Below are 27,890 nucleotides of genomic sequence, written 5' to 3' on the forward strand. Positions count from 1 at the left end.
GCCTGTGGTGTCCAAGAGGGTGGCCAGTAGTCACAGGTCCTGTTGAGGTTTTGAAATGTGCAGTGTGTCTAGTGCAGTCGAGAAATGGAATGCTTATTTAAGTATTTATTCATTGGGAGTGTGCACGAGTGGGGGAGGGGCAGAGAGAGAGAGAATCCCAGGCAGAGCCGGATGCGGGGCTCGAACCCACAAACCGCGAGATCAAGACCTGAGCTGAAGTGGGACGCTCAAATGACGGAGTGCCCCAGGCGCGCCTCGGTGGCTCGCCGCTTGGACGGCGTGCCTCTAGAGCACACACAAAACAGTATCATAAGATGTGTTTCGCAACATGTACTGTGACTGTCAGTGCGTGGCTTCCCAAAGTTAGAAGTACATACACCTGCTCCCCCGAGGGCAGTAGCACTGCCTCCTGTCCCGGGCCGCTGAGCTCCGTTGAAAGCTGGGGACAAAAACCGAGGACTGCCAGTAAAATCAGATAGATAGCAGCAGGTATACGGGACCCGGGTGTTGGAAGGTGTCGGGTGGGAAGGGGAAGGTGGCTCAGGGAAAGGGGACAGTGTGTGCAAAGGCCAGGAGCCGAGACAGCTTGTCATCACAGGGACCGCAGTGGGTTCTTTGTCATGAGAGAATCAAGGGCCTGGGGCCTTGGAAGAGAGGAAGCGGAGCTCAGCCAGGTCCTGGACTCCAGTCGGAGACCCCTCCCCCCCAGGGCTTGGCAGGCCGTGAATTAATGGAGGTTTGTCACAAGCCTGCTAAAAGATTGAGGGGGGTGATAAACAGGAAAGCCTTGAGTCAGCAGCACCAGGCACAAGGTCTGCAAGCCTGGAAAGGAGCAACGGGGGAGCCGGCAGAGCATTTTGGTGGCCGAGAGCCCCACTCCACTCTCCATTTTAGTGGGATTCTCTGCTCTTCAGCGTCAGGAAGGATCCCTTTACCAGGACGGAGACCCCCCACCTTGCCCCTTTTCTTAGCGCCTGCCACTGTTGCTGGTTGCTGCCGGCAGAGAAATCTGCCAGGGCTGCTCTAAGACCGCACTCCAGGTGCCTGACCTTAACCCTGGGGGGGTGGGGGGGTTGTGAGCTAGCAAGAGGAGGGCACTCACTGGTGGCTGTCCTCACTGGCCTGTCCCACGTGGGCCTGTGGCGGGGAGGACCAGCGGCAGCCACACTGGCCACCGGCGCTGTCGAGATGCCGCAGCAGCCTGCTCTCCGGGCTCCTGGTAGCGTCCCCAAGATTCCCCTCCACCCCCGCCCTCTTGCTTCAGATGTCTGGGAAGTGGAAAGACCAGTGTGAGAAGCGAACGCCCAGACTCCCGCACTACCTAGACTCAGCAATCCGCCACCTGCCGGGTTTGCCTCTGGCTTTGTTTCGTGCTAAACTGTGACCCTCCATGCATACCTTGTGACACTTTGCTCCCGAATACAGCAGCAGACATCGGACTTTCTCCTACAGAATCATGATGCTGTTACCACCCCCGAGGTGCCTGTTCACAGAGTAGTATTTACCAATCTCCTCTCCTTGTCCATGTCTCCTGGAATTTCCCCACTTATACTCAAAATGATTTTCAAACCAGGATTCATTCAAGGTACATGCTGTTTCTTTGGCCCGTTTAATCTCATGTCTTCCGTCTCCCTGGCCGCCCCCAACATTGATTTTTTTTTTTTTTGGACAAGCCAGGGAAGTTGTCTAATAGAACGTCTCGCACTCTGAATGTGTTATCTTACTGCATCTTGACTGTTTACCTTGTTCTCTCCGCCTTTATTTTCTGTAAACTGAAAATGAGGGCCAGAGCAGGGTTGGCAAACCACGGCCCCGCCCCAGCCCCAGCCTCCAGTTTTTACAAAGAAAGTTTTATTGGAACACGCCCTGCCCATTCATTTACAAGTCATCTCTGGCTGCTTTTGCCCTACTGTTGGCAGAGTTGAGTAGTTGTACCAGAGACCGTGTGGCCTACAGAGCCTAAAATATTTACTATTTGGCTTTTTACGGAAGTTGGTAGACCTCTGGTCTTAGCAGGTGTGCATAATAGTGCATCATGTTATTATCTTTTTTTTTAATCTTTTTTTTTTTTTAAGTTTATTTATGAGAGAGAGACAGCTGAGTTGGAGAGGGGCAGAGAGAGAGAGAGGGAGACACAGAATTGGAAGCAGGTTCCAGGCTTCCAGCTGTCCGCACAGTGCCTGATGCAGGGCTCGAACTCACAAACTGAGATCACGACCTGAGCCGAAGTCGGACACTTAACCGACTGAGCCACCCAGGCGCCCCTGTTATGTGATCTTCTTAATGTAAATCAATAAGATAAATGCAGTTTCTTTGCTTAGAACTCAGAGTGGTTTTTAGTCCCACTGGGAGTGAACTCCAGAGTCTGTACCATATTCTGCAGAGTGCTACATGATCTGGTCTCTCCAGAATCATTTCCCACTGCTAGTTCTCTCACTTTAGTCACAGTGGTCTCTCTGCTATTCGTAAACATGTCATATACACTTCCTGCCTCAGGACCTTTGTACTTACTATCCTCTCTGCTTAGAAACCTCTTCTCCAAGATAATCATTATAGTTCTCTCCTTAGCTTCATGAGATCTCTGCTCAAATGCCACCTTCTTAGAGTGTCCTTCTCTGCCCACCATGACTCTGCTGTTCTTATCCTGCTTTATTTTTCTTCATAGCACCTGTCTAACAGCTGTGACATTTTCTATTTATGTATTTCTGCAGGGAACGTAAGTAGGTGTTCAGTATGTGATTGTTGAATGAGTTAAAAGAATAATTAAAACTAATTCTCTATTGAGCCAGATTCTGTTCTAAAGTATTGTTTTCAAGGGAGTGAGCTGCTTCATTCATTCATTCATTCATTCATTCATTCATTCATTTAGAGAGCGCATGTACAGGAGGAGCAGAGAAAGAGGGAGAGAGAACCCCAAGCAGGCTCCATGCTCGATCACGGAGGCTTGATCCCACAAACTGTGAGATCATGACCTGAGGTGAAGTCAGGAGTCAGACACTTAACTGACTGAGCCAGCCGGGCACCCGTGTTCCGAGGTCTCTACGTATATTAACTCAGTTTATCCTTGCAGCATTTCCAGGGATAGTGACCGTGAAACTGAGGCACAGAGAGGTGGAGAACAAAGGAAAGAAGAGCTGAAGGGTGTGGATTTTCCCCACCAGGCAGCCCATCTGAGGGTGTCTGAACAGAGGGGACCCCAGATGCTCTCCGGCTGTCAGTGCCCCTCTGGATGGGGGGCGGGTCCCTGGTGAGGGAGAGAGGTCCCCCGTCTGCCATGGGCCAGGCGGTCAGCCGTTCCTCCGGAAGCTGCACTGAGGACAGGCCCGCCACCTGGGTTCAGTGGGCTTCCCTCCGGGGCGTCTCTGGTGCTGCCCGGCAGAGTAGCATGGGGCTGGGCCAGGGCTCCACAGTCAGACCAGCGCTGCGCCCCTCTTGCCACGGAGCTCAGGTCCCTGGCTGTGGTGACGAACAAAGGAGGAAGCGTCTGGGCCAGCCTGCCCCCGTGGAATTGAGCTTTCTCTCGTCCATCCCCTCTGCCATCGGGCACCCTTTGCCTGGGGGACAGCCGTAGCCGCCTGACGCCGCTTCCCCGCACCCCCAGTCTGCAGCCACCGCAGCTGCAGACTTCAGTCAGACCCTGTCACCCCCTCAGGCGCGCTTTATCGACTTCCTGGGTCATTAAGGCAGAAGATGTCAGTCCCTAACATGGTGCCACACGGAGCCCGGTGTGTTCGGGGCCTGTCCTCCCTCCTACCCTCATCGTTTCCTTTCTTCTCTCTGTCACCACAGCCATGCTGGCACCTGCTGGGCCCTCCACAGGCCTCCCAGGCTTCCTCCTGCTCAGGGTTTCCCTGTGCTGTTCCCTCTGCCCGGATTCCTTTCTCTCCCGGTCACCTCCTTCCTTCCATTTCATTTCTCAGCCACGTACAGAGCACCTGTTTTCAGCACTGGGCGTGGCCCACGTTCCAGTGACTTCTTCCAGGTCCTAGTTTACATGCCACCTCCTTGGGAGGCCTTCCCGACCTCCCTGTGAGAAGGGGCTTCCCTCTCCAGTCCCTGCCTTTGGAACTGGGACACACTGGTCTCTGTCGGGCTGGGCGCTCCAGTGGGCCTGTTCCCGGCTGCACCCTCAGTGCCAGAGCGTGGGCCCGGCCCACCGGAGGTGCTCTAGAAGTGTCTGCTGGCCGGCTGGGCCAATTCTTGCGGCGGCCCTTTGAAGTGCTTATGCCTTAAGCACTTTTTGTCTCTTGCTCGTTTTGCCCTTCAGCGCATGGCCCTCTGGTCCCTGCCCCACATGTCCACCGGCTGAGGCACAAGAACGTCAGATGGCCGGCATTGGCACCCGGCAGGGACAGACCTCAGATTCGCACCAGGCCACTGGCTCCAGAGTGTGTGCTTTCGGCCACTGTGCTGTGCACGGAGGCAGACCAAGGCTCAAGGAATGAGGGTCCTCAGGGCCCCGTGGCCAGTTCGCAGTGGAGCTGAGCTCCAGGCCCAGCTGCCTGCTCCCAGCCCGGCCCTAGTGCTGCCTGGGGGCGCGTGACTCCCCTGTGTACCTCCCGTGGCCCCAGAGCCCACGTGAGGAATAAGGAGGTTCCTGTTGGGGCGCCTGGGTGACTCAGTGGTTGAGCGTCCGACTTCAACTCAGGTCGCACTCCTGCAGCTTGTGTGTTTGAGCCCCGTGTCAGACTCTGTGCTGACAGCTCAGAGCCTGGAGCCTGCTTCCAAGTCTGTCTCCCTTTCTCTTTGCCCCTCCTGTGTTTGCATGTTCTCTCTCTCTTTCTCTCTCAAAAAATGAGTAAACATTAAAAGAAGAAGGTTTCTGAAAGTACTCTTGATGGGAGAAATGCTGTGAGGGCGGTAGGGACACCTGGGCCTGTGTCCTGGGGCTTCCGCTAGCTGGCTGTGTAACGGGGTCGATGCCTGGCTCGTGCATCAGTCCCCCGTTTATAGAATGGAGGGCATACAGCACCTACTCGGGAGGCTTGTGGGGCAGCTCAGGGCTTACGTCTCGTAAAGCACTTGGAGGAGCTTCTGCAAGTGGAGGGTGCTTGTGTCGCATAGCAAGAGAGGCCCGCTCACAAAGGTGGCCTAGGCAGAACTCCCAGGGGGCCACTTGCCTTCGCTCCGCTCTACTCCTGGGCTTGCGGCTTTGTGTCCCCCATCCCCTAAGCCTCCCCTACCCACCTGCGCCCTGCATGACCCCCCGGGTCTCATCTGGGAAGGAAGTTATAACTCTCAGCAGGGAGTGGTAGCATGGTGCCCGAAGGGGTGCGGGGGCCTGGCTATGAGGCTCCGCTTGGCCCCATCCTGGCTGTGTGCCCCCCACAAGTGACTCCACCTCTCTGCGCCTTGGTTTCCGCATCAGAAATAACCTTCCCCCCCAAACACACATACACACTCCAGTGTTCCCAATGAGTATAGAATGAGCTGGTGTCTGTGGAGCTTTTATGTTTCTCATCATGTCTCTAGGGGAAGGGGGTCAGTTCCCCTGGGGGCTCTCCTTTGAGGGATGGACGCACGACGGCCCCAGCAGTGGGTGGCAGCTCCCCTCTGCCCCAGACACCATGTTGCAAACCCTTAAGGAGTATCCTGGACGGAGGCCCTTGCTTTTTCTCTGGAATTCTGTGCCGCAACCTTGCAATCTTGGCCCAGTTGGAACCGGACCGGGGGCTTGTCCAGCAGTGGGAGAGCCCTGAACAACCTCCTACAAGTCTCTGGGTTCCTTGGCTCCCCGTGGGGCTGGGCAGTGTGAGCCAGGGTGGCTGGGACAGGTCCAGGCCTCTCCCAGCGTCCTTCACACCTTCCTCAGCGCCGGCACTTGCTGTGTGTCGTGCCGTGTACACAGCAGCCCCCTGCGCCTTCCGTGCATGGTCTCCCGAGCCGAGGGATGAGCCGGCCCTGGTGGCTGGGTTGCTATTCCAGCCCCAGCCGGTGCGGCTTTGGAGCCCATGCTCCTCGTCCCCAGCTCTTCGGCCCAGAGAGGCCCCTTCCAACTGCTTCTGGTGCTCCTGTACTGGGGATGTGTCATGTATTTGTCCAGACTTCTGTCGATGGACTGTGTTCTCCCCCCTTACAGAGACGGTAGCACACTCTGCATCTTCGTCTGTACCTTCCTTTTTTTTTTTTTTTTTTTTTTTTAAGAGAGAGAACAAACGGAGGGGCAGAAGGAGCAGGGAGAGACAGAGAATGAATCTCAAGCAGGCTTCATGCTCAGTGAGTAGCCCAACTAGGGGCTCGATCCCAGGACCCTGGGATTGTGACCAGAGCCAGAATCAAGAGTCGGATGCTCAACCGACCGAGCCACCCAGGCACCCCTTTAACTTGCTTTTTTCACATGACAGTCCCTTGAGATCTCTACATGAGAGATATGTCTTTTTTTCTAATACATTTAGTATGTTTCTTAGGAGATGGGTGATTTATTTTTTTCAGTCCATGGTCTTACACCAGAAGTCAGCATTTAAAAACTTCTAAGAGGACAGTTATCTGATAAAGCAGATCATGAGATGTGTCCCCCCCCCCCGCCATTTCTTTGAAAAATAGAAATATTAACGCGGGGATAGGGATTTCCACTGTAATTTGTTCCAGAGAAGTCAAGGGTTAAAACAAGTTGAGAAATGGCAGCCTGAGACACTGGCTCAGAGAGGGAGGAACCCAGTGCTGCTCTGAGTTGCATTGGTCCCCCGAGTACCCTGCGTCTGGGGTCCCTTGAACCTCAGCTGCTGTGCTCACTCAGTCTCTGGAACCCACCTGCGTGCATACTCAGGTACTACGTTGCGCCACGTACCAATAGACGAGCTTCCTGCCTTCACGGGCCTGACGTGCATGGTGGTCCCCATGGTAGGCCTTGGGCGGGACCAGCGTGCCAGCCCTTGATGTTGGTGCTAAGAGTATTCACGCCTCTGGCTTCTGAAGCAGATCTCTTGTGAGCAAGGCCACTGTGAGACTCAGGGCTTCCGGGTGTGAACTGGTGCCTCTGGGCTCAGCGACTGCTTGGCGCAGCAAGCCATGGAGCTAAGCGGGAATGACCCTGCCCATCGCCTCTGAAAGGTCATGGGCCCTCTGTGATTCCAGCTACCAGGCCCAGAGCACCCACTGTGTTTTTCCTGAATCTTGGCTTTTAAATCTGTGCCTACGTTTCCCTCTCTGTAATGCAGGAGGAGGGGTGAGTGGCCTGGAAGCGTTTGTAATTGGGGGACCGTGGAGTTGGACTCTTCCTTGCCCCTGACTCCCAGCTCCCCTCCCTGGAGGCAGCCAGGGCCCTGTGTCAGCACCCTGCCAAAGGTGTTCATGCTGGTGTGCGGACACATCTCTGTGCGTAAATCCTGCTTGTTTCTAACTTCAGGAGCATCACTGTTTTGTTTTGTTTTGTTTTAGGTTTATTTTGAGAGGGGGCGGGGCAGAGAGAGGGAGACAGAATCCCAAGCAGGCTCCATGCTGTCAGCGCAGAGCCCGACAAGGGGCTCGAACTCACTGTGAGATCATGACCTGAGCCAGAATCAAGAGTTGGATGCCCAAGCGACTGAGCCACCCAGGCGCCCCTCCACACTGTTCTGCACGTTCTTTTCTCCCTTAAGGTGTCCCTGGTCATCCCAAGTACACACACAGGTCTGCCGCCTCCTTCCTCGGAGCCGCGGGGGGTCTCCTTGCGTAGCTGCTTCATGGTTCTCCGTGGATCCCAGCAGCCAGCACTGCTGCCACCTTCCACTCATCCAAGATGCCGTCACATGGAGACACACCACTGCTCTGTAGCAAGAGCAGTGCCCACTTAAATGGAGGTGGGCCACCGACTATAAGATGCGCCTGGAGTCGGGCAGCGTCAGAACCCGAGGAGGTCGGTGCCGCAGGACTGATGGACTGCGGTGGCTGTGGGCTGCCTGGACGTGAGGAAGCAGAGACTGAGCGCAGCCCAGCAGGGTGCTTCTGGCTCCTCAGGCCACTTGCTCTCTGCGTGATAGAGGCCAGGGCCCTGGAGCCTCAGGAGTGCAAGAACAGCTTGCCCTGCTGCCTGGGGATGGGGCTGGGGCTGGTTCTGGAAGATGTGTGGCCAACTGGCCGCTCTCACGGAGGCTTATCTAAAAAAGTTTTTTCAGTTATTTATTTTGAGAGAGAGAGAGAGAGAGAGAGAGAGGGCAAGAGTGCACACAGGCAGGGGAGGGGCAGAGAGGAGACAACCCCAAGCAGGCTCCGTGCCATCAGCTCAGAGCCCGATGCGGGACTCAGGCTCACGAGCTGTGAGGTCATGACCCAAGCCCAGATCAAGAGTCGGATGCTTAAGCAACTGTGCCGCCCAGGCTTATTTAAATTGCTGTGATTTGGGAGTTTGCCTGTTTGTGCTTCTTGAGTTTTCTCATTCTTCATGAACATTGTGTTTTTCTCCCCGCTCGTGTGGCTGTTTTGTAGACATAAGCAGAATCCATAGGGGGTTCAGCACATATCGGGGTGAACCACCTGCACTCGTGTGGTGGGTGGGAAGTGGGAGGGTGCGGCAAACGTATCTTTCAGCCTCCTGGTTTCTTTTCTGTGGTCTCTGGTCATTTTCACTTCTTTCCCCTACGTGTATTTTCCCTTTCTAGACACAGAAAGTAGGTATCAAAAGAAAGTTATTTCCGAACAAATTCTAAATTGTGACAGAAATAGTTCTCAAACCAGGCTCCCTTGTGAGGGACCTGCTTGGCTGTCCGCCACCTTCCTTTCCTCATCCCTGAGCCCTCCTGGCAGACACCCACCGCCAGGGGTCTTGCCTTATGAGATCTTCAGCTCTCCTTTGGCCGATGAACTCTTCCTTTTACTCCTGGTTTGCTTTTACAACACACAGTGCTCGTCGTTTGCTGTGGAGGGTTCCCTAGGAGCATGGTCTCTCCCTTATCCCAGGCTCAGGGCAGTGGCTTGTTTTTAAGGCGGCTGCGAAGAGAGGTGGGCTCCCTCTTTGGTCATTTAATTGCTGCCTGACTTCAGGTGGCATTCAGGCCAGGCCACTCCTGGGACATAGATGGCCTCTGTCCTTCCTTCACTCCTGCCCTTTCTTACCCTCTGCAGCCAGAGGGTCTGTAAAATGGCAGTCCTGTCCCATCGGCTCTCCCCAGCTGAGACAGATCTTGTCAGAAAGTTCCAAGGCGTTCGATCATTTGCTCCCACTGGAGGGTGGGGGCTCGGTCCTTCCTTCCCCGGGCTCCTTGGGACTCATGGCTCTTCGGATGTGTCCCCACACAGGGAGGAGTGGATGCGGGCCATTCAGATGGTCGCCAACAGCCTTAAGCAGCGGGGCCCAGGTGAGGACCCCATGGACTATAAGTGCGGCTCCCCCAGTGACTCTTCCGCGGCAGAGGAGATGGAAGTGGCAGTTAGCAAGGCTCGGGCCAAGGTGGTAAGTGCCAGGGGACAGGCAGCCAGGCTGTGAGTACCCCTCCCCCCCCAACACTGTCCCTGCCACCCATGGTCTCCACACAGAGTGCGCAGCGGCGTAGCAGGGACTCGTCCTGACTGCCCTGTGGGGTGCACATGGGGGGGAGGGGCAGCCACGTCACAGGAGGTCATGAAGACCTGTCTACCCCCACGTCCGCGCCTGGGAGAGCCAGGCTGAAGGCCACTTCAGAGCAAACTGTTGCTGCCCAGAGCCTCCCTCCCTGCTCATGTCAGAGCATTTTGGCAACAGTGTCCTTCGATTTTTCCTTTCTCTTTGTTAAAATGTCTTCCTGTGGGCCATGGGCCAAGCGCTGACCGCCGCACTCTCTCCCCCTCCTGGGCAGACCATGAATGACTTCGACTATCTCAAACTTCTGGGCAAGGGCACCTTTGGCAAAGTGATTCTGGTGCGGGAGAAAGCCAGCGGCCGCTACTACGCCATGAAGATCCTGCGGAAGGAAGTCATCATTGCCAAGGTGGGCGCTCCCGGGGGTGCTGCTGGCCGGCCTCTGCGTCGGGAGTGCGCCCTGGGCAGCACGCTCGCCTGTGCCCTTGGGGAGCTTGAGACCGCCCTCCCTCCCACCCACCCCCACCTCCTCGGCAGGCACATTATCAGGGCCTACAAGCAGGTCTCCTGTGGCATAAGGGGCCTGTGGGGAGACCCTGAGCTCGGGGCTCAGCTCAGGGCGTTTCACTAGGAGGCTGGCTCAGAATGGAATTCTTTTTTTTTCTTTAAATAAGTTTTTAAAATGGAAAATTCCTGACGTGCACAGCATTTTTAAAAGAAAAATAAATACTGTGGACTCCCGTGTAGTCAGCATCCAGCTTCTACAGTTGTCAGCGTTTGGCCCATCTTGTCTGCCCTCCCTTTGTCCTGGAGTATCTTAAAGGCACGTTCTAGACTTCCCCTGTTGATACTTAGGAGCGTCTCTTTAACAGATGACGATCTTAAAGACCGTAGGGAACAACGATCCTACAGAACTAACAGCTCCCAGTGTGGCGGGTCCAAGGCGGGCCACCTCAGCCTTAGCACTGTTGCCATTTGGGGCCAGATCGTTCTCTGCTGTGGGGCTGTAGGAGGAGTCACCACACCCTGGCCTCCACCTCCCCTGAGTCGCGACAGTCAGAAATGTCTTTAGACATTATTATCAAGTGTGCCCTGGAGATGGACTCACACACACACACACACACACACACACACACACACACCCAGGAAGAGCCAGTGTCTGGGACCTGCGGGAAGGTCAGGACTGTTAGCAGCTCGGGTGACTACTGTGTGCTCAGATACCAAACTTGAGCCCATGTTAGGGTCGCCCCGGGGGCCTGTGAGGCTGGTGCTGGGCCCACCCCAAAGTATCTGAGAGGGGCCCGAGAATCTGCATTTCCCCAAGTTCCTAGGCGACAGGCTGCTGCCACTGTGGGGACCACACGCTGCCACGTGGTTGTAGAGTCCTGATTAGACCCGCTTCCCTTTGGCAGCAAGAACATTTATAGGTGGGAACTCCCTGTCCGTGGCGTCACCTCAGGGGTCTTATGCTGCCTGCTTATCCCTCCTTAGGGATAAAATTGGCACGTGGGTTCAGCAAGTGACAGTCTGTCACCTCCTTCATGAAGTCCCCATCAACTTCGCACCTCATGGCTTGGAGAGGGAGCCACTGTGATTGCCCTTGTCTGGGGCCGTTGTTTCCTTGTGGCTCGCGGGTGGCAGGTGGTAGGGTTCCGCTCCCGCCACTCTGGGTGCGCTGGACAGGACTACGACTGCCTTTCCCCAAACCATTACCCCCCCCCCCCCCACTTAGGTCAGGCCAGGGGCAGGTGTGGCATCGCCCACCGGCCCCTCACCCAGCCTCTGTCTGCAGGATGAAGTTGCCCACACGGTCACCGAGAGCCGGGTCCTCCAGAACACCAGGCACCCGTTCCTCACCGTGAGTGGTACTTCCCTCTCAGGCGGGGCCTGGCCTCCGCGCGCGCCACGTGGGAAGGGAGCCCAGCCCTGCCACTGTGAAGTATGGACTTAGTGTCGGCCAGGTGGCCAGACCCAGGTGGTGTTGGGCTCCCCGGTGACCTGACCAAACCCCAAGGGTGGCACCTTCTCCACAGATGGTGGCTCCATGGCAGGGCTTCAGCCAACTGAGGATACACATTACACGGTGGTTCCAGGAGAGCCTGGCTGCTCTGGATGCATTAGAGCCATTTAGCCATTTAGCCCAGCTGGTTGAAGTGGGAATGCTAGTCTTTGGTTTTTGCTTTTAATTTTTTGTTAATATTTTATTTATTTCTGAGAGACAGAGAGACAGCGTGAACAGGGGAGGGTCAGAGAGAGAGGTAGACACAGACTCTGAAACAGGCTCCAGGCTCTGAGCTGGCTGTCAGCACAGAACCCGACGTGGGGCTTGAACCCATGAACCATGAGATCATAACCTGAGCCGAAGTCGGATGCCTAACCGACTGAGCCACCCAGGCGCCCCTGGTTTCTGCTTTTAAATGTAATTCTGTAAGGAGATGTATTCTTGTGCTGCCTGTGAACTTAGTCTGAGGAGACACCCCTTTGGGCTACGGTCTCCCTCAGGGCCAGCAGCCATCAGTTAAATGGACCATGTGTAGGATGGTCATTTCTTTAGCTCAGCTGTTGTCCAGTGTCCTAGCAAACCATGGCACTTGTTCATCTGTTCACAAGTACTTTGGTGTAGAAGACAGAGAATAGTTAGACGTGTCATGAGCAGAGGGGTCACGTGGGACTTCTCTGAGGAACTTTCTGTTGGGCTTCTTAGCGCATAGTTTGGGAACCACTGTTTATTGGCACATCATTGCCCACCCTGTCTTTGGAGTTTGCTCCCAGGCCGCTGCCTGCTTCCAGCCTGCAAACCCACACGCTGACTGTGGAGAAGGGTGAAACGGCCCTGGTGGCTCGGAACTGAGTATCTCCCTGGCCACCCCTCTTAAAAGCTTTGTTGAAGGCTGAGGACAGCCTCCTTTGGCACAGGAACCCTTTCCCTGCCCTCAGAGCCACAGGCTCACTCACATACCCCAAAAGGCGAAGCTGATGTTTGAGCACTGGCTGCCAGGGTTGGGGAGGATACCCCCAGAGTCAGCAGAGAGCCTGCGTTCTTCCCCCTCCCACCCCGGCTGCCTTCCTGCTCTCCCCCCCACCCCCCCAGGCACTGAAGTATGCCTTCCAGACCCACGACCGCCTGTGCTTCGTGATGGAGTACGCCAACGGTGGGGAGGTGAGCAGCAGCCCTCATCAGGGTGCCCACGTGGCCTTCCCAAGTACTGCGGGAGGGAGAGGGCAGGCGCGGAGGGGGCCTGGCTGGATGCCCCCTCGTTCTTGAGACAGGCATCATCTCCCGTTTCAGAGGCAAGGAAACTGAGGCTCAGAGAGGTTAAGTGGCTTTGTCCAAATTTACACAGCTAGTGAGTCAGTGGGCGGGGTGGGGGGCACACCCAGGCCCAGAGAGGCATAGAGAGGGCTGTGGGGGCGGGGAAGGAGAGGGCTGTGGAGGCGGGGAGGGGGGTCGACACGCTGCAAGGGCGTTCTCAACAGCTGCCAAGAAAGCGTGTGTGGGGCAGGGCCTGCCAGCGCTCCGCCTCCCCCCTCCCCATGTTCTCCTGACGGGAAGAGTCTGCCGCTCGCCGTCACTGTGTTCCTCCTCCCCCACAGCCTGTTTTCTGCATGTAGGTGTCACTCACTGGCTCCTCACTGTTGGCTTCATCTGTCCCACAGCTATTGTCACTTGCTCATGTCTCATGTTCCTGTGCTTTCTTGCTGTCCCTCACCTGTCCCTCATGCTGTCCCCGCGTACTCTCCCCTTGGCGTCTCCCAACCGTCCTTCATGCCTCACTCAGTTTACTCACGTGAGTTCTTCCCTGCTCACTGTCTCTCACTTCATTCTTCTCACTGTCACTTGCAGGTGCATGGAGTATGTGTCACTGTGTCCCTGGGCTGGGTGTTGGGGGCCAGGAGGCAGGCTCCCAGCTCTTGCTCCTCTGGGCCAGTATCTGACTTTCTGCTCCTCCCTCCTGGCAGCTATTTTTCCATCTGTCCCGGGAGCGCGTCTTCACGGAGGAGCGGGCCCGCTTCTATGGCGCAGAGATCGTCTCTGCCCTGGAGTATCTGCACTCGCGGGACGTGGTGTACCGCGACATCAAGGTGAGTCTGCGGTCGCCTCCAGGCCCGTGGCACCTGCGGGGCTCACACCGGGAGGCCGGGCCTCGGCCCGCAGGCCCACGCTTCCCCCTCGGGCGGCTCTGACGGTTGGGTGTTCCCGCATCCCGCTAGGCCCGGCTGGCCGTCCCACACCCAGTGGTCCCACGGGCCTCTCCGAGCCTCTGGTGAACACGCCCCTCTGTGTGGGGAACAACGGGGGAGGTAACATTAGCACAAGCACCACAGGACATAGTTTGGCCGAATCCACACAAGCTGAGCAGATGCGGGAGCCAGCCATTCTGCCCTAGGTTTGTGTCCTAGGAACTGAATGTGGCCGTGCACGCTGCTGGCAGCGCTGTTCACACCAGCCCCGAGCTGGAGGCGACCCAGGTGTGCACCGTCGGAGGCCAGTTGGCACGTGCTGAGGGGAAGCACATCTGTGTTGTTTAGGTGCATACTTAGGGGCGCACACTAAAGAAGAGCAAAGGAGTAGAGTTCTTTCTCAGCTGGGGGATGGTTACTAACAGGGAAGGGGCCCGTAGAGGGTCCTAGGGGGTCTTGGTAATGTTCTCCCTTGGCCGAGTCGAGCTTACACAGAAGTGCACTAAATTGCCCATTTGTGTTAAGTTTGATTAAAAGGAGAAGAGGAGTGCCTGGCTGGCTCAGTCAGTAGAGTGTGTGACTCTTGACCTTGGGGTTGTGCGTTTAAGCCCCGCGTTGGGCACGGAGCCTGCTTAAAAGAAGTGGAGAAAGAAAGCCTGCGTTGCTCGCGTGCAGAGTGGGGAAGCTGCAGCCCGCAGTGTGGGGGGCCGTGGCCAGGGCCCCACCACCGTCTCTCTCTGCCTGGCTTTTTCCCTCTGAGCTTCAAGGGCTTGCCTTTGTCTCGGGGTGTGCCCGGTGTCTGCCCTGGAGCCCCTGGCACGACGGCTACCACCCTGGGCCACGGCTGCCCCCCGGGAATGGCCAGGGTGTGTGGGGTTCAGGAGCAGTGGCCTTGGGAGGACGTGTCCCTCACCCATTGGCTTCTCCTACAGCTGGAAAACCTCATGCTGGACAAAGATGGCCACATCAAGATCACGGATTTCGGACTGTGCAAAGAGGGCATCAGCGACGGGGCCACCATGAAAACCTTCTGTGGGACGCCCGAGTACCTGGCACCCGAGGTGCCTGGCCTGGGGTTCCGGGGGTGCGCGCGCAGCCAGGGGAAGAGGGGCTCTTGGACCCATGTGGTTGCCCAGTGCAGACCCCATGAGGGCCAGCTCCGGTTCCCTAGATGGCCCTCCGGAGCCACGGGCAGCACCATGTCCCTCCCTGGGTCCCCGTCAGCCCCGTGGCCCGGCGGCTGTGGGCCTGGCCCCTCACTGCCCCTCCCCACCCAGGTGCTGGAGGACAACGACTATGGCCGCGCGGTGGACTGGTGGGGGCTGGGCGTGGTCATGTACGAGATGATGTGCGGCCGCCTGCCCTTCTACAACCAGGACCACGAGCGCCTCTTCGAGCTCATCCTCATGGAGGAGATCCGCTTCCCGCGCACCCTCAGCCCCGAGGCCAAGTCCCTGCTCGCTGGGCTGCTTAAAAAGGACCCAAAGCAGAGGTGAGGGCTGGAGTCTGTCCTGCTCAGCCCAGTGCTCCCTGTTGCACTGTCCCTGCCGGAGAGGGCCGAGCCCACAGGCGCACAGCTGTGTGTCATCCCCACTGCACCTCAGCTGGTCCCCACAGCGGGCACCTGGGGAGGAGTGTCTTGGGGCCGGGCCCGTCCTTAGCACCCTGCCCACACTGCCTCGTTCTTTGGGGATGCCGAGGGCCACGGCAGCCCTGAGCCCGGCCGAGGGTGGCCAAGCCCACCTGCTCAGCTCCTGTTCTGGGTTGGGATCCCCTGGCTCTAACCTGGGGCCTGTGAGCCCCCTCCCTGAGCCTCGGTTTCCTCCTGTGCTGAGTGGCGGTCTGTGGCCAGGACAGAGTCACTAGAGGCCACGCAGGGTCTGCACGGAAGGCCTGCCTCCCAGAAGCTGCTGGCCCGGGAGGCGGGTGCTCATGGCCGTCTCTGCCCAGGCTCGGCGGGGGGCCCAGCGATGCCAGGGAGGTCATGGAGCACAGGTTCTTCCTCAGCGTCAACTGGCAGGACGTGGTACAGAAGAAGGTGAGCCCCACGCCCACCTGCTCCTGAGTGTCACTCGAGGGTGATCTCCGCCCAGGCCTCCCGCCCCCAGAGTCCTGAGTCTGGGCTCCTTCCCTCCGCAGCTCCTGCCACCCTTTAAACCTCAGGTCACCTCTGAGGTTGACACAAGGTACTTTGACGACGAGTTCACCGCCCAGTCCATCACAATCACACCCCCGGACCGCTGTGAGTTGTCTGCAGCCTTCCCCCAGGGGGCCTGGCTGGGTGCGGAGGGATGGGTCTGCCCTCGACCCCCTGTTCCAGGGAGGAAGCTCATAGGTCCTGTCCCGTGTCCAGGCAGTTTGCCTGCAGTTGGCTCAAAGGGCTTGTGGACCTTTAGACCCAGTGAGGGTTACCTGGAGCCACTGGCCATGGCACATCCCAGAGCTGGGGTGGAGGGGGGGGGGGGGGGGAGAGGGTCTGGGCAGGAGATACAGGAAGTGGTCGGTGTTGGGATGGCACATTCATAATTGTCTTTCCAAATTTTCCGGGTCTTTGGGGCTGGATGGGTTCGCTGATTCTACAGCTTGTTTGAGTTCTTGCCCTCACCCACCTGGTGCTGGGCTGTGCCAGGGACAGCAGTGACTGAGATGGGCCTGGGCCCTGCCTTGAGGGAGCTTCAGGCCTGGCGGGGTGACAGCCCAGAGTGGTCAGATGGAGGGTATAGAAGCCCATGGACTGGGGAAATCCAGAGGAAATGCCTGACCTGGCCTGCAAGTCAGCAGTGGGCTTCCTGGAGGAGGAGATTTCCTGGCAGAAGTAATGGCACTTGGGAATGAGAGCCCAGCACAGAGTGTCGCAGAGGCTGGAGCAGAGGGGACTTGCTTCCTGGGGAGCTACGGAGAGGTTTTGTGCAGGGTCTCACCTGGGCTCTCTGAAGTCCCTGGCTGTGCGTGGAGGCTGGACCGGGGGTGTGGGGGGTGATCAGCAGCAGCCAGGGCAGGGGCCAAGGGTCTAGGCTAGACCAGAGTGTGGTGCCAGAGGCGGGGGGGTGGGTCTCACCGATGGCCCACCGGCTGGGGGCTCTCGCCACCTGCACCCTTTCCCGGGCCCCCGTGTCCCCTTGCCTGCTCCCGGGGTCGGGGTCAGGGCGCCGGGCCGCCTGTGGGTCCATTCTCTCCGATCCACTTCCCACCGCCCCCCACAGATGACAGCCTGGGCTCCCTCGAACTGGACCAGCGGACCCACTTCCCCCAGTTCTCGTACTCAGCCAGCATCCGGGAGTGAGCAGAGCCGCCTGCCGCCACCACCGCCACAGGACACGCACGGCTGCCATCGCCACCCGGGGGCTTTTCTCTTGTTTTTAAACTTTTTATTTTTGCCTTTTTTTGTTTGCATCCCCGTCCCTCACCCGCTCACCCCCATTTCCAGTTTTTTCTTCAGCCCTCTGCCAAACTCACCTCAGCGGTCCCAGCGGCCCTGCCTCCAGGATTCCGGCCTGTCCTCACCTCTGTCCCCAGACCAGGCTTTGGGAGACTCCCCGCTGCCTGCCCCAGGACCAGGCCTGTGGGCGGTTGGAGGGATTCCAGTTTTTAATCGACACAAGCCCTGGTGTGTGGCAAAGCGTGGGGCCGTGCGGCCTGCCTGGATTTCTGGCCAGACGCCTGCAGGCAGTCCATCTCTGTCAGAGGCCGCCTTCTCGTGGGACACCTCGTGGGACACTCGTGGGACACACCGCCCCACGGACAGTGCCCTGGTGCTGCCTTCCGTGCCCTGGTGTCAGGCTCAGAGCGGCCTGGCTCGGGCAGCCCAGCCCCTCATCCCACAGGGGCAGAGAAGCAATAATGTCCAGGGACAGGCAGGGGCCTTCGGAAGGTGCCAGATGGGGGGTCCGGGGCTCCCCCGTGTGGTTGGGGGATGGGCACTGCCTCCTCGCCCCGCCTTCCCCAGCCTCAAGCTGCTCTCCTGACCCTGTGGATGAGGCAGGAGGAACATTTGGGGCCCGGCCTCCCCGCCGCCCAGTCCTGTGCCTTACCAGGGCTTCCTTCCGGCTGCCCTTAAGTCCCGCTGCGCCCCGGGCCCAGCCCCAGCCCTTTCCAAGGATGGGGGCTGGGATCGCGCCCTTCTTTCCGCCTGGGGCGGAGGGGTGCCAGCCCCGGCTGTTACACATCTCGCACCGAGACAGTATTGGGCCCCGTGGCCTGGGGTCAAAGAGGGGGTGGGGTGGGGGCCTCTGAGAAGGGAGACTCCAGGGCCCCTTTCTGCCTCCCCCTTTCCGGGCCCCACGTTCTGCAGCCTTAAGGTGAACGTGTGTCCGTACTGTGGGCATGGGGGCGCGTGCCTCAGGCCATGTGTGTTTGTGGGTGTCCCTGTGCGTCCAGGATGTGGATGCACATGGGTGTGTGTGTATGTGCGTGTGCGTGCGTGTGGGGTATGCGTGCATGAGGGCAAGCGTGTCCCGGCCTTGAGTGTGTGGTGCGTGTGGGCTTGGGCCCTATCCCCGGGCCCGAGCATCTCATCCCCCGGGGGGGGGGGGGAGGTGCTGGCGCGGCAGGAGGGCCACGCCTGGGGTCCATTTGTGACCCAGTCTCCCTCCCACCCCACCCCCAACATCTCTCGGTGTGTGGAATTTAGTTGTGGTTTTGATCTCCCCACCCCACCTCCTGTACTGGGTAGTTTGGAGAGAGACATCCTAGGGTGGGGTGAGGGTTGGTTTGGGTGGGTGGGGGGTCCTTTTCCTTTCTGTGTGCGTATGTCGTTTATCTGACAATTCGCTGTCCTCCCCACCGGCCTTCCCCATTCCTCCCATTTGTACGGTACAAGCAATAAAGACTCATTTCAGACCGGGGCCCACCGCCCTGGGCCGTTACTTGCCTGCGGAGCCCGACCCCACTGACCCGCCCCCAGGACCTGTGCCCTGTGGCAGGGCCTGGCCCTCTGGAGCTGTGCTCCCCTCGGCTGCAGGCCTCCGTGTGGGCGCCGCTGCGGGTGGGCGCCGCCGAGGACTTTGGGAAGCTGCCCGGGCCTGGGCTGTGGCAGTCTGGCGGGTAGAGACCATTCCCCGTCTTCTGAAACTCCCAGGTGGAGAGGTGGGGGGTGGAGGGATGGTGGGGTGGTCGGCTGGCTCTGAACAAGGAGGGCGTGCCAGGCGCCCCTGAGCTCTGGGGGTGCAAGTGCGGGAGCGGGCACCGTTCACGTGGCCCTTGAGTCCCAGGGCTGGGCACCGCATGCGGTCCCCTTCTCCCTCCCCACTTAGCCAAACTGGGGAGCCCGGAGGCCCCCCAGTTCCAACACAGAATCCTCGGCGTGCGGATGGGAATCGAGGTGGGTGCCTCCGGTTTGGTCACAGCCCTCCCAGCTCTAGGATCCTGACAGTTGTCCCCTCTATCCTGCGGTGCCCATGTTTGAGCTGCTCTTCCCGCGCCTGGGAACCAGGGCTGCCCCGGCTCGGGTGATTTTGCCGGAACGTGTTAGGGCTGCTCCGTATGCTCGGAGTCCTTGAGATCTTGAGGGAGGGTAGCAGAGAGAGGTCAGGGCCGGTTTAGACCCCAGGTAGGCATGGCTGGGTCTTCACACGGACTTTATTATTTATCTAATTACAAAAGCGTGTCCTGGCGGTCTCGGGCCAGCAGCAGAGGAGCTTCTCAAGAACGGCCTACTTTTCCCTCCAGTCAAGGCCCTGGAGGTGGCCGGTGCCAGTTCCTTCTCACATCGTCTCCCCCCCCCGGCCCAAGGGAATCCTGAGCCTACCTACCTCAGGCCGCTAGGCCACCTGGCAGTCCTGGGTCCCTGACTCAGGGCCCACAGGCTAGCGAATCCCTTCCCTCGGGCGAACATAGACCCCAGACATAGTGGTGCTTCCTTCTATAGAACTTTTTCCAAAGGGAGTTTCAGGTGGAAGAGGTTTCATAATAAAATTTTACCAGTTGGAAAAATTTAATTTTGAGTAGATTAATCTGTCTTCTGTTGTGCGCACGCGCGCGTGTCTGTGTGTGTGTGAATAATGCAAGCAAGACCGAAGTATGAGGAGGAAAAAGCGAAAGTCCATGAAGAGCCCAGGCCCTGCGAGCCCTTCCTGGTGCACTCGTTGGCATCACGAGAAGGGTCTCTCCCTTTTGTGCTGTGTTGTCCCGGTTACTAATGCCAAGACCCCAGCTACACCTGCCACATCTTCCCGACGCGCCTACATTACAAGGGTGGCCTGGTCACTGGTGAGATGAGGGCCTCCCTGTCTCTGCATCTTGGGGACCTTGCTTCATGAGGGTCCCTTCCATGAGGCGGGTGTGCCTCACCCAATCCAGACCCCACCCTGAGTTGACAAGACCTCTGTCTCCAGATGTTTTGCTGATACCAACAGTGCCATAATAGACCTTAATGATCCAGCTTTTTGGCACTTCTGTGGCCCACATTCCAGGGTGGCTGTATTTTTATTTTTTTCAATGTTTTATTTATGAAAGAGCGAGCATGAGCGGGGAGGGTCAGAGAGAGAGGGAGACACAGAATCTGAGGCAGGTTCCAGGCTCCGAGCTGTCAGCACAGAGCCCGACACGGGGCTCGAACCCACGAACCATGAGATCATGACCTGAGCTGAAGTCGGATGCTTAACCGACTGAGCCACCCAGGTGCCCCATGGTGGCTGTATTTTAATATGTGTCTGATAGTTTTCCAAAAAATGTGTGGTGATTTATGGATTTTTAACTTTATTTTTTAAGTAACTGTAGGCTGGTAGAACACTTTTAGAAATTGTACTAAAATGATTCTAGGCCTGGAGCATCTTGTAGGGCCCCAAGCTAAGGACCTGCTCAAATCCCGGCAAAGCAGGGGTGCCTGAGTGGCTCACTCGGTTAAGCGTCTGACTCTTGTTTTCAGCTCAGGTCGTCATCTTGAAGTTTGTGAGTTCAAGCCCCAAGTCTGGCCGTGCTGACAGCAAGGAGCCTGCTTGGGATTCTCTGTCTCTCTCTCTCTCTTTCTTTCTCTGCCCCTCCCCCACTCACACTGTCTCTGTCTCTCTCAAATAGATAAACTTAAAAAAACAGCAAAGCAGAGCCTTACTCTTAGGAATATGTGAAGGCACACAGGAGCCAATGGAAAATACTCCCACTGGGCAGAGTTGAAAGTACTTTGAGCAACAAAAGAAATCGCATAGGGGCGTCTGGGTGGCTCAGTCGTCGGTTGAACGTCCGACTTCATCTCAGGTCATTATCTCACAGTTCGTGGGTTCGAGCCCCGCGTCGGGCTCTGTGCTGACAGCTCAGAGCCTGGAGCCTGCTTCAGATTCTGTGTCTCCCTCTCTCTCTGATCGTCCCCTGCTCACACTCTCTCTCTCCCTCCCTCAGAAATGAAGAAAACATTAAAAAAAAAAAAAAGAAAGAAAGAAATAGCATAGTACTGGCTTATACCCAGAGTACACAGTAAACAAGTTCGCTTGAGGATAGATGGTAAATGGTGCAAATGGACGTATGTGAATGGAATTCCAGGTCATTTCTGTAGAATTTCTATAGGTGCTGTGCCTTCAAGGAGGGGGAGCATATCCCCCACTCCTTACGGGTGGGCTGCAAAGTGACTTCCAAAGTGGACGGTATAGAAAGACGGGGAGCAACTTCTCAGTGAAGAAATCTGACAAACACTGTATCAGGCAGGCGACCAAGGTCAACATCGACAGGGCATCTTAAGTTGGCAGGAAGTGCTCTTGATAGGTGATTAGGATGGTATCGGTTCACGTGACAACACTAAGGTGTTGAGGGAAACTAGGTATGGGGTGTAGGGGGAACACTTCTATCTTGGCAACTTCCCATAAATCTGCTTGAAACTTATTTATTTATGGGGCGCCTGGTTGGCTCAGTTGGTTGAGTGTCTGACTTCAGGTCATGATCTCACAGTTCATGGGTTCCAGCCCTTCATTGGACTCTGTGCTGACAGCTCAGAGCCTGGAGCCTGCTTCAGATTCTGTGTTTTCCTCTCTCCCTGCCCCTCCCCTGCTTGTGCTGTGTCTTCTTCCCTCTCTCCCTCCCTCTCTCTCTGTTTCAAAAATATTTTTATTTTTTTTGTTTTTTTTGTTTTTTTTTTTTATTTCTAGGGGAGAGAGAGAGACAGCGTGAGCAGGGGAGAGTCAGAGAGAGAGGGAGTCACAGACTGAAACAGGCTCCAGGCTCTGAGCTGGCAGTCAGCACAGAGCCCGACACAGGGCTCGAACCCACGAACCGCGAGATCATGACCTAAGCGAAAGTCGGACGCTTAACCGACTAAGCCACCCAGGCGCCCCTCTCTGTGTCAAAAATATTTTTAAAAAATGCAGGGGCACCTGGATGGCTCAGTCGGTTAAGTGTCTGACTCAATCTCACCTCAGGTCTTGATCTCAGTATCATGAGTTCAGACCCTGCGGTGGGCTCCCACACTGGACATGAAGCCTACTTTAAAAAAAAAAAAAAAGTACAAAGAATTCTCATCTACCCTTCACACAGGTTCCCGTGACATTTTATGTTTATTCCCTCCTTCTCCCCCTTCATATTTACATATCCGCCCTAAAACAAGAACATTCTCTTACATGAGAACATGCTCTGGCACAGTTCAGTTATCAAGGTCAGGAAGTTAATATTGAAACAACCCTCTTCTCTCAGATCTTTATCAAATTTGACTAATGGTCACACCCAAATAAAAATCACCTGATTAATGACTCCCATGTTGCATTCGCTTGCCGGGCAGTCATTTTACAGAGTGTCCCCCCCGGAGAGATTCCTTACGGTCCTATTTAAGCTACCTTTGACGCGGATTTTCAGAAACATGTGCCCTTCTCGGTGCAGCCTCTCAAGAGGTACATGAGATCCTGTCCCATGACTCGTGGTGACTTTGGTCCCTTGCTCAAGGTGGGGTCTGTCACATCTCTCCGCTGTAAGGTTACTATGCGCCCTTTGTAATTAGTCTTGTGTAGAGCTACTCTGAAAATGTTAATACCTAGATTTTGCCCCAAGTGTTCAGGCAAAGGGAACAACCAGCACAAAGGCCCTGGGGCAGGCGGGTGCCTGGTGTGTTTGGGGAAAGTGAAGAGGCCGGGGGTGCGTCAAAAGGAACGGAGGGGGGTGGGGAAGGAAATGAGGTTAGAGAGGTAACAGTGGGCGAAGGGGTCTTGTGGGCAAGGTATGGAGTTTGGGTTTTATTGTAAGCCTGACAGGAAGCTGCTGGTTCAGCATCTCACAATCCTCGCTCCGCTCACTTTTCCAGCCTTTCTGCCCTCCCAGTGCCTGAAAATAGCCATCTCTTTCCTGCCTCAGTGCCTTTGCTCATGCTATTGTTGCCACCACTTAGAAAATTCCGTACCCCCCCCCCCGCCCTTGCATTCCTGGCTCCTTGTCTTTCAGGTTTCACTCCCACATCACCTCCTCAGGCCCTTGCAAGCCACCGTCTGTGAATTATATTCAGCCTGTTCACTCACTCATCCAACAACTATTTCTTGAGGACATGCCCCTGTTCTAGGCACTAGGAATACGGCAGTCAAAACAAAACAAGACAGAAGGCAAGCCTTGCACTCATGGCGTTCACATCCTCGTCGGGAGAGAGTAAATAAGACGAGGCAGTGAGTGCTCACGGGAGAAGAAGTGCAACGAGTGGGGCGAGGAAATTCTCCGGACAGCCTTTTTCACAGAGGAGGCGACACCTGAGTAAACACCTTAAATGAGGGATCTCTGAGGGAAGAGCATTTCGGGCAAAGGAAACAGCCAGTGCCGAGGTGCCGGGGTAGGCGCGTGCCTTGTGTGGGCGAGAAGGAGCCAGGAGGCCGCTGTGGCAGGACGCACGAGTGGGGGCGGGGAGGGGGGTGGGAAATGGGCTCAAAGGTGCGTGGCGATGGTGGGGAGGAAACTAGAGGGCCTCGTGGGCTTTCACATTGAGGTGGGAGACACGACGGAGTGCTGAACAGAGGCAGGCTGTGACCTCACTTGGGTGCGCACAGCATCTCGTCTGGCTGAAAGGGGGTAACGGACCACAGGCGGCGGGGACCCCGGAGCAGCGAGGCCGTGGCCGCGCCAGTCCAGTGTGGCCACTTAGACGTTTGGGAACAATCCCTACTTCGCAGCTGAGGAGAGGGAGGCTCCGCAGGGGCTGTTTCTGATCATACAGTTAGCGGGGAGAGGATCTGACTCCAGCCGCCTGACCTTAGGCTTGGAGGGGCCGTTCGCCATTGCCCCTGCACCTGCGCCGGGGAGGCGCGCTCGGCGCGCATGCGTGCAGGCACGTTTAAAGCGCCCGCCGCCGCAAGGCCTCAGCTCCAGCGGGAAGAGGCGGGCGCTGGGCTTGGCCCCCCGACGACGCCGGCCTGGACGATGCTGGTGAGCTGCAGCGGCCAGGGTCCCGCCACCCCCTCCACCGTGCCCCCGGCTCGGGGCTGTCTCCAGGAGCTGACCCCCAGATCCCTCCTCTCTCTTGCAGAGCCCCGCTGCCTCGCCGGGCCCCGCGTCCCCAGTCCCCGACGGCATCCGCGAGGGCACGAGCGCGTGTCCGGGACGCCAGGAGCGCCCCCCGCCGGGGCCGCGCGTGCCGCCGGGGCTGGCGGAGGCGCTGAGCGCGCTGGGGCTGGCGGGAGAGCGCGAGTACGCTGGGGACATCTTCGCCGAGGTCATGGTGAGCGCGCCCCGGAAGGCAGCAGAGGGGCGGCGGGGTAGGTGAGGCGGAGGCTGGCGGCTCCAAGGCCCTTCCGGACCTCCCCTCTGCCTGCGGCCCTGCCTTTGCTACCGCACGGCCCCTCCCCGCTTGCCTCTCACATGTATTCGCTTACAAGACCCTGAGTGATCTTTTTTTTTAAAATTTTTTTAAATATTTTTATTTTTATTCCTAGGAGAGAGACAGCGTGAGCAGGGGAGGGTCAGAGAGAGAGGGAGATACAGACTCTGAAATAGGCTCCAGGCTCTGAGCTGGCAGTCAGCACAGAGCCCGACGCGGGGCTCGAACCCACGAACCGCGAGATCATGACCTAAGTGAAAGTCGGACGCTTAACCGACTAAGCCACCCAGGCGCCCCTACCCTGAGTGATGTCTTAACAAATGCTTTTGAGCATGTTCTCGACCCTGGGGACGCTGTCATGAGTAACCTAGTCTGCTCTCACTGTGGGCAAGCGAGCCAATGCAGGCGGTCATTCCAGAAAGGCCATGGAGACCAAAGTGCAGGCCCGGTAAATCCGCAGATCCCTGTTCAAGGCAGGCGCTACAGGGGTGAATTTATTTAAGAAACGTCTTGTGAGTGTCTCTCCCCAGCCAGGGACTCTTTTAGGAGCTGAGATATAGCTGTGATCCAGAGAGAACCCCCTGCCCTTTGTGGTGCCAGCAGCCTAGGGAGACAGACGGACAAAACGCACAAGGAAACACCAGACTGAAAATACAAGGAGACAGAGCGCAGTGGGTGCAGGGAGAATTCTGTATAGGAAAAGTCCCGGGAATCTGAGCTGAGGTTTGAACCGCTGAGGAATCAACAATGTAAGGAGCTGGGGAAGGATGGTTGCAAGCGAGGGAACAGTGCACAAGTGTAAAGGCCCTGGGGTGGGGTTGAGCTTGGCATAGTCTAGGGCTAGAGAAGGCTGGTGTAGCTGGAGCTTGGGTTGTGAGGGAAGACAAGGTGGTGGTGTTGGCGCGGGGTGGGGGGCAGCGTCTGAGAGTCAGAGACGAGTTAGGGTTTTCTCCCGAGGATCCTGGTAGCCACGAAAGGTGTTTTGTTTTGTTTTTTTAATGTTTATTTTTGAGAGGGAGACAGAGAATCCGAAGCAGGCTCCAAGCTCTGAGCTGTCAGCACAGAGCCAGACATGGGGCTTGAACCCACAAACCGTGAGATCATGACCCGAGTTGCAGTCGGATGCCCAACCGGCTGAGCCACCCAGGCGCCCTGCCACGAAAGGGTTTTAAGCTGGGGAGTTCCTTGGCCAGATTTGTATTTTAGAAAGACCCTTGCGGGGGGATGGGGGAGTGGAGGGGCGGTCTGAGGATAGGTTGAGAGCTGGTGACCACTAGTGGTCTGGAAACCCAGGGGTTGATGCTCAGGGGGACCCGTGGCCATGGGGGCTACAGACTGGAGAGTTGGATAGGGAGGCGTCCGGAACAAGGTCCAAGGCTCTAATGGAGACCTGGAATAGAGGCACATTTGGACAAGACTTTGGAGGTCAGGTTGGGGGGCGGCGCACTCACGCTCTCTCCAGCTAGTGCGAGGAGGCTGCCGCACTTAGGGCTGGAGCTGGGGCAAGAAGCCGGAGCACAGGTGTGGAGAGTGAGGCCGCGCCTGCCCAACCCCAGGTGTGCCGCGCGCTGCCCCGAAGGGCCCTGCCCCGCACCGTGACCCCGGAGATGCGCGCGCTGGTGGTGGACTGGCTGATCCAGGTGCACGTACGTATCCCGGCGGGGGCAGGGGCGGGGCCAGAGTCTCAGCCTAGATCCCTGGTGGTCACTCACGCCCCTCCCCAGGAGTACCTGGGCCTGGCGGGGGACACGCTCTACCTGGCGGTGCACCTGCTCGATTCCTACCTGCGCGCTGGCCGAGTGCGCCTACACCGCCTGCAGCTGCTGGGCGTGGCCTGCCTGTTCGTGGCCTGCAAAATGGAAGAATGCGTGCTTCCCGAGGTACTTCCGGAGTGGGGCTTGGCAGGGTGGAACCCTCTCTCACCTCCTCACAGATGAAACACCTACTGTGTGCCGAGCTCGCGCTTTACTCCCTCTTGGAATCGCAGCATATCTGTAGGAGGTCAGGGCTACCAATGTGCCCCTTTACCGGAGGAGGAGACTGAGGCCAGAGAAAGACACTTTGCCCAAAACAGGTGGGACCTGGACTCAGTCTTGAACAGTTATGGTTGCTGTGGTCCCTGAGTAGTTCGAGCCAGTGCCTTATCAGAGCTGCCTGGCGTCGGAAGGAGTGATATTTCCGTTTTATAGACCAGGAAACGGAGTCTCTGAGCTTCAGCGATGTCCTTGTCACACACACTCGACCCAGGTCTTTCGGATTCTGAAGCCTGTGCTCTCCATGGCTTCCAGACATCAGATCAATGGCCCCACTTTACAGACTAGGAAATCGAGGTCCAGAACGGAGACTGAAGCGCTACAGGGCAAGGGTCCAACACTCTCCCACCTCTTCCCCCCACCCCCAACCCGCAGTGTGCCTCTCTCTGCCTCCTGGGCGCTGGCTCCTTCTCGCGGGCCGAGCTCCTGCGCGCAGAGCGCCGCATCCTGAGCCGCTTGGATTTCCGGCTGCACCACCCGGGCCCGCTACTTTGCCTGGGGCTCCTCGCTGCGCTGGCCGGGAGCAGCCCCCAGGTGCGGGGTAGGGGAGGTGGAGGGAGGGAGGCAGGGCAAGTCTCGAGCGGGCAGGGGCGTGGCCTGTATGGGAGTAGGGGCGTGGCCTCATCTCCCCGGGGCTTTGGCAGGTGACGCTCTTTGCCACCTACTTTCTGGAGCTGTCTCTGCTGGAGGCCGAGGCAGCGGGATGGGAGCCGGGTCGGCGCGCGGCTGCGGCGCTGAGCCTGGCGCACCGCTTGCTCGACGGGGCGGGCTCCGGCCTGGAGCCGGCGCTTTACAGGTACGGCTCCAGCGGAGGGCGTCCGTGGCTACAGGGATCTGCTTTCCTGGTCACAGTCTTTACAGTCTCAGAGACTGGGAGACCTTGGGGGCGGGGAGGGCGGGGTGCACCCAGACTTGATTTTTCTGGATGTGAGAGAAAATGGTGTGCCTGTCTAGTCTGGGGGTGTCCGAGAATGAGGTGTTTGTCCAGATTTGGGGACCCTTAACCTTGCCCCAGGGTGGAAGATAGGCTCTTCCGAGGCCGGGAAGATACTCTAACCGCGTCCCAAGGTTGAGAAGGAGAGGTATGCCAACCTCGATTCCCCCAGCTGCCCTTCTGGCCGCAGGTGGGGTGTCTAGAGGGGCGCCCTCCCCACCTATTGACAATTTAACTGGATGCCAGGGTGAGCCCTCTTTTCGCCCTGTCCATCCCCTCCCCCCCTCCACACACACAAGGGACAGTTGGCTGTCTGTCCACCCTCGCCCTGCGGGGAGAATCGGGAGTCTGCCAGTCCTCGGCGCCCTCCACTGCAACCTCCCGAGAGCCCCTGATTGGTCCGAGGACAGGTGGTCTTCACCCCTGCCCCCGCCTCAGTTTCTCCGTCTCCCCGCCGCAGCCCCGCGGAGCTGCGCCCGCTCGAGCCGTGCATGGCCCGCGCCGCGCTCCGAGGCCCCGCGCCCGGCCGCGCAGCCATCTTCCTCAAGTACGCGCGGCCCC

The 27,890-nt window shown here is 57.7% G+C and overlaps 2 protein-coding genes across 3 annotated transcripts in view; both read left to right on the forward strand.

The window, feature by feature from the left end:
• The window catches only part of AKT2 (AKT serine/threonine kinase 2), a 50,520-nt gene extending 32,001 nt beyond the window's left edge, over positions 1-18,519 (forward strand). For both annotated transcript variants that reach the window (XM_039251411.1, XM_039251421.1), the window contains exons 5-14: positions 9,214-9,367; positions 9,750-9,881; positions 11,265-11,330; positions 12,564-12,632; positions 13,433-13,555; positions 14,587-14,715; positions 14,932-15,146; positions 15,605-15,692; positions 15,794-15,896; positions 16,858-18,519. In XM_039251411.1, the coding sequence (XP_039107342.1) occupies positions 9,214-9,367; positions 9,750-9,881; positions 11,265-11,330; positions 12,564-12,632; positions 13,433-13,555; positions 14,587-14,715; positions 14,932-15,146; positions 15,605-15,692; positions 15,794-15,896; positions 16,858-16,937 (1,159 nt within the window). In that variant the 3' untranslated portion in view covers positions 16,938-18,519. The remainder of the gene's footprint in view (positions 1-9,213; positions 9,368-9,749; positions 9,882-11,264; positions 11,331-12,563; positions 12,633-13,432; positions 13,556-14,586; positions 14,716-14,931; positions 15,147-15,604; positions 15,693-15,793; positions 15,897-16,857) is intronic.
• LOC120242731 (cyclin P) lies at positions 18,092-27,477 on the forward strand. Its single transcript, XM_039248648.1, has 9 exons — positions 18,092-18,097; positions 18,558-18,697; positions 23,803-23,971; positions 24,072-24,263; positions 25,919-26,008; positions 26,087-26,242; positions 26,771-26,929; positions 27,040-27,191; positions 27,411-27,477. The coding sequence occupies exons 1-9, from the start codon at positions 18,092-18,094 to the stop codon at positions 27,466-27,468; spliced, it is 1,122 nt and encodes a 373-aa protein (XP_039104579.1). The 3' UTR covers positions 27,469-27,477.
• The last annotated feature ends 413 nt before the right edge of the window (positions 27,478-27,890 follow it).

Source organism: Hyaena hyaena, unplaced genomic scaffold, assembly GCF_003009895.1.
Source record: "Hyaena hyaena isolate Hyena2069 unplaced genomic scaffold, ASM300989v1 scaffold_9, whole genome shotgun sequence".
Lineage (NCBI taxonomy): Eukaryota > Metazoa > Chordata > Mammalia > Carnivora > Hyaenidae > Hyaena > Hyaena hyaena.